We start from the raw sequence: 9,138 nt of genomic DNA on the forward strand, positions 1-9,138 counted from the left end.
GATAATCATTTGGGTCCCTGTTTGGATTGCTGATTGGATTCCCCATTACACTGAAAACGGACAACCTCAGGAAATGTGAACATTTCATAATGTTTTAAAAAAATATCCACAGAGAACTAAATGTCACTACCAACCCACATTTCTGCTTTCCACTCTAAACTTGGTAAAATGCATTAAGCTCAGAAAATACACATGGGGAAAACAATACTTACTGTGGCACATCATAAAGGTTCAGAGAAGGATGTTCGGAGAAGTCAACTTTAGTGTCAACATAATACGTATGAGAAGTCATCCCACCAATGATGAGGCCCCCTGGCTGGTACCACTCATGTGTAACAGGGAGCGGGTCACTTGGGGGGCACCTTACAACATTCACTTCACACACCATAAGAAGCAACAGAATGAGCCACACTATTACACACAGCATTCTGAAAGCACAGTATCTCTCTACATGCAAAAATTCTTGTTCCATAACTAGCCCACTGCCTAGCATTAATAGATTTGATTTGATGGTTTCATCCCAATCTATGAGAAAATCATTAGCCTTACATTTAGCACTGTCTGGAATGGGCAGCTATTTAATTCCAAATATGTGTCAAAGTTGGACCCTACCTGCCTCTTGCACCTAATCCCATCTCCCCTATGCCCAGTGGTTTATTTATAACAACTTTCACATGTGCTTACTGACTGTTTTCTCCTGCCTTCTGGAAAACTTCAGCAAAGGAAACAAATTATAGTATTTGGATAATTGCAGGGGGAGATGATTCCTTCTTCAAGGTTTAGATTCTGAGTAACACTTTTGCTAGGAAACATGTTGATTTCTGACAGAAGCCGTCTCTCCCTAAAGGGGTGAGAAAAAGTTTCTTGCAGATTTCTGTGGTGAGCAAACTCCAGCGTGACTATTTTGGCTGAACCACAATCACCTGCCCTACACCTAGAGATGTATGATTGTCTCTCAATCTGTTTCGACATTAATACAATCCATTCCAGCATTCACACACCCTTTGGGGGGGTATTTACTGTTCCACTGTGATTGGTGTATTTCAAACAATTCTCCCTTTTTGTCTTCCATGGATGAGTGTTAAATGTATCACACAATAGACATACATATCTCAACTATCAACATGTGCCTCATTTACAAATCAATAATCTTCCTTGTATTTTCCTTTTATTAAATGAGAGAGAGAGAGAGAGACTTCTAAAGGGGGGAGCCCTGTTGCTCTTTTGCAGGAAAAGCAACAAAGTATCTTGTGGCATTTTAGTGGCTAATAGCCCGTGGCAAAAGCATCCATGAATACAAACATAACCATATTTGATCTGAAGTAAATCTCATGAATTCATTGAAGTTTATTGCAGCCTATCTCACAACCATGTTTTCTCAGTTCAGTATAATTTGAGAGAGAGAGAGAGAGAGAGAGAGAGAGAGAGAGAGAGAGAGAGAGAGAATCTGATTTCTCTCCCTCAGACATCAAGGGAGGAGAATTTAGCTAAAAATGAAATTGGGGGAGAGGGAAGAAAGGAATTTAAAAATTAATTCTACTTTACGGACAAAGATTTGGAAGAATGGAAGGTGTGGCGTTCACCCTCCTAGGTGTGTGACATCATACTGTGTTCATAAGGAAAGGGTTAACTAATTGTAAAATGACTAACCAATAGGAACCCAAGGGGAGGAATTAGAGTTAGAGTCCTTAAGAAGTCAGTATGGAGTTAGAGGAGAGACAGAGAGGATAAGTCTGTGGGTTGGGCTAGTCTGGTGTGAGAGAGTGGGAGAATCTGTTAAGAGGAGTCAGTCAAACAGTTGAGATAATCAGTCAGAAGGTATTAGGAAGGTATAGGCCAGTAAAGAAACTAAAGTTAAGAAACTGACAAGAACATTATCTGAGAAAACATAAACTTGTTAATACTTATAAAATAAACCTGTTTAATTGGTTAATTGCTCCAGCCGACCACCTCCTGTTGTTATTCAAGATATACACGTTTGTTTCTATTCAATCTAAGACAGGCTGAATTGAAATACAATCAGATTTACACGAGCCTGCAACCAGATATCTGCTGTGCTGTGTAAAGGGGAATGCACTCTGCTAAGTAAAGAAACTTGCTAACGCAAGTTAGGAAGGGTATTAATAAACAATATATCCTCTCCTGCCACCCTGAACATTCCCAAACTACCACCAGTGGCTTCCTTCGCAGTCACTCCCAAACAAAGCCAGGAAAAATGCATAAGGGCCTAGTGGCGACACAGATAGCACTCAGGCCTCACACACAGTCACCTCTGGCCAAGGCAACTGCTTCTGAATCTGCGGCACAGTTAATCTCCCCACCCCAAATCCCAGACATTTCCTATAAAATGCAAAAATCCCCATTGATGGGGATGTAGGCCCTCCAAAAAAAGGACTTATCAGGGATTTTGCGGATGTATGGCAACCGTAATATATTTTGAACTAGCAATAAATAACATACCAAAATCTAGAAAGGCAAAAAAAGTCCCTGTTGCAACAGTGACAATTGTATGTTAATAAATATTCATATAATGTATATTACAAAACAATTTGTAGGCACATCCAATTTTATATAATGTTTATTTTTCTATCTCTCATGCTTAACTAGGGATAATGGGAGCTGGAAATCAAAACCATTCAACATTTTGTTGTTTAGAATCTAACCTTTCATTTTCCTTTTTAATGTTTCTTTTTCTTTCTGTCTCATTTTGAATTATATGCATTGGATGTGTAACAATATGATAAAAAGGGGAGGGACTTTCCTCAATGCTTTCTCCTTATCAGTTGCTCCCTGCTATTCAGCTCTGGCCTCAGCACAATGATGTAGCATTTTGGACAAAAGATACAAGCCAGTAACCCAGCAGTGGAGGCCAAGATGGAGAAGATCTCCACAGCCACCATACCTTTCCCTCTTGTGCTCAAGTAAGTTGGAATAAAGGACAACCATACACTGCAAAAGGCCAACATGCTGAAAGTGATGAATTTGGCTTCATTAAAACTATCAGGCAACTTGCGGGCAAGGAATGCCACAATGAAGCTGGTGGTGGCCAGAAGACCCATGTAGCCCAAGACACAGTAGAACATGATGACTGATCCTTCATTACATTGCAGAATGATTTCTTCCTTTGCTGAGTACATGTCTAAATCTGGAAATGGAGGAGAGGTTGCCAGCCACACAGTACAAAACCATATTTGAACAAGAGAACAGCAAATTACAATTGAATAGGATACTTTCCTCCCCACCCATTTTTTCATTCTAGATCCTGGTTTTGTAGCCATGAATGCAAGAAAAACTATGGTGGTCTTTGCCAGCACACAAGAAACAGCCACTGAGAAGACGATGCCAAAAGTTGGTTGTCGGAGAAGGCAGGTCACTTTCCCAGGTTGGCCAAGGAATAACAAAGAAGATAGGAAACAGAACAAGAGGGAGACAAGGAGAGTATATGAGAGGTCCCGGTTGTTGGCTTTCACCATTGGTGTATCTTTGTGCTTAATAAATATTCCTAACACAAGGGTGGTGATCAGAGAAAAGGAAACCGCAGCTGAGATTAAAGTGATCCCTAAAGGTTCATCATATGACAGAAAGGTTACAACTTTGGGGGTGCAAGCATCCTTATTCTTGCTTGGATACTGAGCTCCTGGACATATGAAACAGTCATCCACATCTGAAAAACAGAAAATGGTCCCATTTCAGTGTCAATTTGTTAGACCCAAGAAAGTAAATTAGCCCTTATGGTGCTAGAATTTAATCATCTACCAGTCTGGTTAGAAATCTTCCCTTCTGGGCACAGAGCACAATCATAGCAGCAAGCTTTCTCCCCTTCCTTTTTCTTCTTCTGATTACCAGGCTGGCAGTGTTCATTGCATGAAGAAAGGGGAAGCACCTATCCACAAAACAGAAGGAAGATTAGTATGGAAGAAAATTATGTCTAATTTTATTTGATTTCATCCCTACGTCCAGCTTCCAGTTTCCAACTTTGCTGTATACTGATCAGTAAATGTGAAGTTAAGTAGTAGAAAATTGTTGAAAGAGCTAATTAAATACGCAGGAGGAGTGAATCATCATTTGCTGCTGTAGCCTGATGCCTTAGACCAGTGGTGTCCAAACTTTTTTTCTCAAAAAGGGCCAGATTTGATGAAGTGAAGGGCCATGAGGGCCATCCAAAGTTGTTAACCTTTTTTTAGGATTGAAATTGATGAGTTTGTTTTATGATTTTACCCCTAAGTTGTTGACCTTTTTTTTTTGATTGAAGGATTTTACTCCAGGAAATAAAAAATAAACTGCCACAGGGGCTGGATTAAACTGACTGGCAGGCCGGATTAGGCCCCCAAAATGGACTTTGGACATGCTTGCCTTAGACCACAGTAACAGAAATTACCAAATTTGTGTTTGCAGATGACATGAACTGAAAATGAGTAAAGTGAAATAGATCACTTTAGACAACTAAGAAAGGAAAATGTCTCCTCTCTCACTGAGGGAGAATCTAGTTTTAGAAGATAAAATTCTTCATATCTCCTCATAACATAATGGCCAAAGTCTACAGTATCTGAATTAGACAAAAAAAGATTACAAGCTTTTTATTGCAAGTAGCACTTAATTTTGGGAATTGGTTTGGAAAAGATGCTTTCAGTGTTTGTTTGGTTGTTTGATTTTTTTTAAAAAACCAAGAACAATGAAGGCAATTTACAATCCATTCAGGTTGGTGGCCCATTGCAAAGCCAAGTTCTAGAGAAAAGAGACGTTCTTACATCATTATTACCCACCAAGGGTTCACCAAGGAAATTATAGCATCAATACCTCATTAAAAAATCTTGGCCACACAATTATATCATCGTCGATCATGAATACTTTTCCATCAAGTGCATTGGTATCAACCCTTCCAACTTTTACTCTCTGGAATGACTTGTTTGGGAATGTAATCATGTTTGTTATGTCAAAGCCACAACCCATTTCCCATTTATCATCAAAGGCCATTGTTTCTCCAACTGAGTTGTTGAATGAAATGCCTTGAAGAAAGAGGTGGAGCTGATTGAAAGAAGGAAAGAAAGTGGGCACAAGAAATAGCACATATTATACAATTTGAGGACTGGGAAAAATTCTTTGAAATTTACAGATTGTTCTCTTTTGAAAGAAAATTATATGAAAATGATGTATAGATTGTATATTACACCAGTACAGATACCAAAAATGTACAAAACCAGGTTAAACTTATGTTGGAAATGTAAAGATAAAGAAGGGACTTTTAATCATATGTGGTGGGAATGTAGAGAAGTTATAAAAAATTTGGGAAGTGATATACAATGAATTGAAAAAATGTTTAAAATGACATTTGTAAAAAAAACAACCAGAAGCATTTTTGTTAGGGATTGTAGGACAAGACCTTCCAAGAAAAACAAAAAAAAACTTATTTATGTATGCTACAACAGGGGCAAGAGTCTTGATAGCACAAGGATGGAAGAACAAGGAAATCCAAACAAAAGAACAGTAGCAAGAAAAAATGATGAGTTACGCAGAGCTGGCTAAATTGACATACAAATTGAGGAACAAGGACAACTGTGACTTTAAGGAAGAATGGGAGCTTTTTACAAATTATCTAAAATGAACTGGACAATGAACTGGACTCCTTGGCAGGTTTTGAAAAAAACATACACAAATTTATTGGTTGATAGCAGGGTAGATAGATAATGTAAGGATATGTATAATTTCATAATATGCAGAGAATAATATGTGCTGGGAAATCAGAGAGAGGAGCTGAGGGAAGTCCTGGGGGGGTTGAAGGGGGAAGAGGGGGAAATATTGAATATGATATGTTTTGATAATTTGTTATATTGAAATTGTTAATAAAAACACTTTTAAAAAAAGAAGGAAAGAAGGAAAGAAAGAAAAATAGAACACAATCACATAACAACATGCTAAAGATTGCAAGCTTTAGTTATAGGAAGAAATGTTCACCCACAGATCCCACCTCTGGAAAAACCTTTCTGATCCATTATACAAGGTGGAGGAAACTGGATATAGGCACCACTTGTATTAATTAATCTGTTCATTGTATCAAGTAGATTTTACTGTGGAGCTATTACCTGCCAAGCCTGCAGGGGCTGAACGTCAACACTGCTACCAACCACGGTTGGTCTGTGCCTGGATCTAGATGAGTACATGGCATGCAAAGCATGAGCAATAACATATACAGCATTGTAGATGCTGTAGCCCTGGCCAGTCATGTGCATTTCAAAAAGACCTGCAGGAAGACTTTCCAGCCTCTCCTCTCCAGTACATGTGTCATCATCCATTGCAGGCATCCCTGGATCTGGAAGTAAACAGTCAAAGGCTTGCTCCCAGAAATCTTTCAGAAAGCCATCTCCTTGAGTCCTCTTTGGCGTTATGTTCTGAAGAAATTCCCTGAACCCTGTAACCTCTTTTGTGTGAATTGTGAAGGAAATGGCACCATGGAACATCTGGAAATCCAGCCCTCTTGAAATCCCAGATAATGCAAAGTCTATCTGTGTGGTCATAATCCACACCTTCCCAAATAATTTGTTTTCATTGGTTCCATTATACTGTGAACCTATAAAAGTTATCAGCCATAGAATTGTTACAGGATCTCCATATACAATATTTATATTGGCTTTATAATCTGTGAAAGACACACTAATTAAATTTGCATAATGAAAGTGATTTAAAAGCTCCTCCATACGAGCTACTTGTGGAATTCTTTTTGTGAAGGCTGAACAGATTCCATGTCTGGAAAACGATGACTCCAGTATTTTAAGGAATTGCTCTCCACTCTTGTCCTCCACCACAAAGAGCCCAATCCATGTCCACCTAAAATGCTGAAGTAGCCAGATAATGCCCATATACTGAATGTTTTCATTCGGAACCATGCGGTAAAAAGGAGGGCCTTCCATACTTTGGATCTCATCTGGGGCAAATGAACCATATGTAAGCTATAAGAAAATGGATAACATCAAGTGAGTTATGAAGAGTCTTTTTCAATTAAAGTGATTTTAATAATATTGCTTCTTTCTTGTAGACTTCCCAGCTGAGTAATAATAATCCCCACACCCCCATGAATATATATTACCTGTGGGATCTTGTAGAGACATGTGATGTCCCTCATATGAAAAGAGGTGTCAGAGCCAAGTCCTCCAATAATTGCTAGGAGGCTTTTGTGTGACCCACATTCGTAGTTGGGAAGAAAACAATCTGACTTGAAGATCAGATCCAGTGTGGTGCGATAGGTCATCATTGCATCATGATAGCTATCAGAGATGTGGAAACCAAGTGTGACATTAGGTAGCATCTTGGGATTCTTGTTGATGTCATTTATGGCAAACACCAGAGCTAGGATGTGTGAGTAGAACTTGGTCACCACACTGCCAAGAGAGTTGATTTCATTAATTTAAACGATGAGTCTATAATGAACAAATTCCTGATGCTATTATACTAGAAATTCCTATGAGTAACCAAATAAAAATATTGGGTTGTATTTTATATTTGTGATTCCCTCCCCTCATTGCCACACCATCCTCTTCAGTGGAGAAGTTAATTGTGCAAAAGACATAGAATGGAAAAGGCAGTATTCTGGTCCAAATATTGTAAAATTCTTTGGCAGGCCTGAACTGACATCTGCATGAAATAAGAGAACTTTACAAAATTAACACAACTGAATAAAGTTAAGTATGCAGTCAAAAATGTAATTTAGGAACCACATGTTGGAATCATGTGTGAACTTTTTTTTTTTTTTTTTGTAAAGAGTATCAATTTTGGATCATTTTTGTTGACTGTTTCATATTGTGTTTTGTTTTTTATTAAAAAAAAATTAAAACTTAAATTGTTTTAAAACAATTTAAAAATTAAGAAAAATTTAAAAAAGAAAAGGAAAGGAAAGAAATGAAAAGCCAATATGCTGATGCCATGTGTGTATCTGCATTAATGTAATATTGTAGTGGTTGTCGCAGTACCAGAATTTTGGGAAATCTTTCCTATTTGTTTCCAATATCCCATGGCTAATAAATCATTTTCAGCTAAATAATGCTTCTAATATATAATGCAACAGAACATACTTGCCATATGTTATTTTTATGGCCTTGACACATTTTGTGATCTCCTCAGTAAAATATAACAATCCATTTCTCCCTCTCTTTGGCCATTCCAGTAGGTGTACTCACATCTTTTTATTTATGAATTTTTCAAATTATATTTTACATATATTCAACATTTTGTTATAATCTTGTTTCAACTTCCCAACCTATCCTTTCCTACACAAATCAATCACTTTTTTGTTTATATTTGAAAGACCATACATGGTCCCTTAAGTATACTTGATTTGAGACATTATAAGAGCACTCAGTTGATACCAAGAGGCCAGAGGAGAGAAGAAATAAACATTTTCTTTTTTTCCAGAAAGATAAACAAGTGAATACTCTTCTTTGCTTGCCTTTCAATCTTTTTGTGCAAGTTTTCACATTGGCAGAAACAGTATTTACTTTTAACAACTAAAATGCAATGCATTCAGGAGGTGCAAATGGGGATTCTTACTGTGGAACATCAAATATTGTCTGAGATGGATGTTCTCTGAAAGAGATTTCATTGAAAAAATAAGAGTTCTGAGAAATGATCCCACCAATGAGGAGACCACCTGCCTGGTAGAAATCATGTGGAACAGGGAGGGAATCATCTCCGAGACATCTCATAATATCTACTTGGCAGACAATGGGAGGCAGAAGAAGTAGCAGCATTGTCATTCTCAACATGTTGGCAGCAAAAGTTCTTTGTAAACACAAATTCTCTTTCATCCGTCACCTTGTTTCAGCGGGTTAGACTGAATGGTCCCTCACTCTGCCAAATTAGCCCTAGAATTTTCATTAAGAGTGTGACAAATGACTTGAATACTATGGGATATCACCAACTTTCCAGTTTGAATGTAGCTTATAAAAAGAAAAGGGGGACGTGTCAGAGATGGCCATGTTTACCTCATGTACTTAACCCCAGTGGCCCAGGCTACAGGCAGTTCTGTATAATCACTTTCAGGCCTGCATGTTTTCTTCTGCATTTTGCAGAGCCATGGGAGCTTCAGACAGATGAACACATTATAGTGTTTTGGTTAATTGTAGGGAAAAATAATTACTTCTTTGGAAT

At 37.9% G+C, this 9,138-nt stretch overlaps 1 protein-coding gene across 1 annotated transcript; it reads right to left on the minus strand.

The window, feature by feature from the left end:
- Positions 1 to 2,762: 2,762 nt before the first annotated feature.
- LOC308460934 (vomeronasal type-2 receptor 26-like) lies at positions 2,763 to 7,300 on the minus strand (the record flags this gene model as incomplete). The annotated part of the gene is made up of 5 exons (XM_080977472.1): positions 2,763 to 3,664; positions 3,844 to 3,883; positions 4,798 to 5,025; positions 6,081 to 6,944; positions 7,082 to 7,300. The coding sequence occupies 5 exons, from the start codon at positions 7,298 to 7,300 to the stop codon at positions 2,763 to 2,765; spliced, it is 2,253 nt and encodes a 750-aa protein (XP_080833598.1).
- Positions 7,301 to 9,138: the final 1,838 nt, after the last annotated feature.

Source organism: Podarcis pityusensis (assembly GCF_964106645.2).
Source record: "Podarcis pityusensis genome assembly, chromosome: 13".
NCBI lineage: Eukaryota > Metazoa > Chordata > Lepidosauria > Squamata > Lacertidae > Podarcis > Podarcis pityusensis.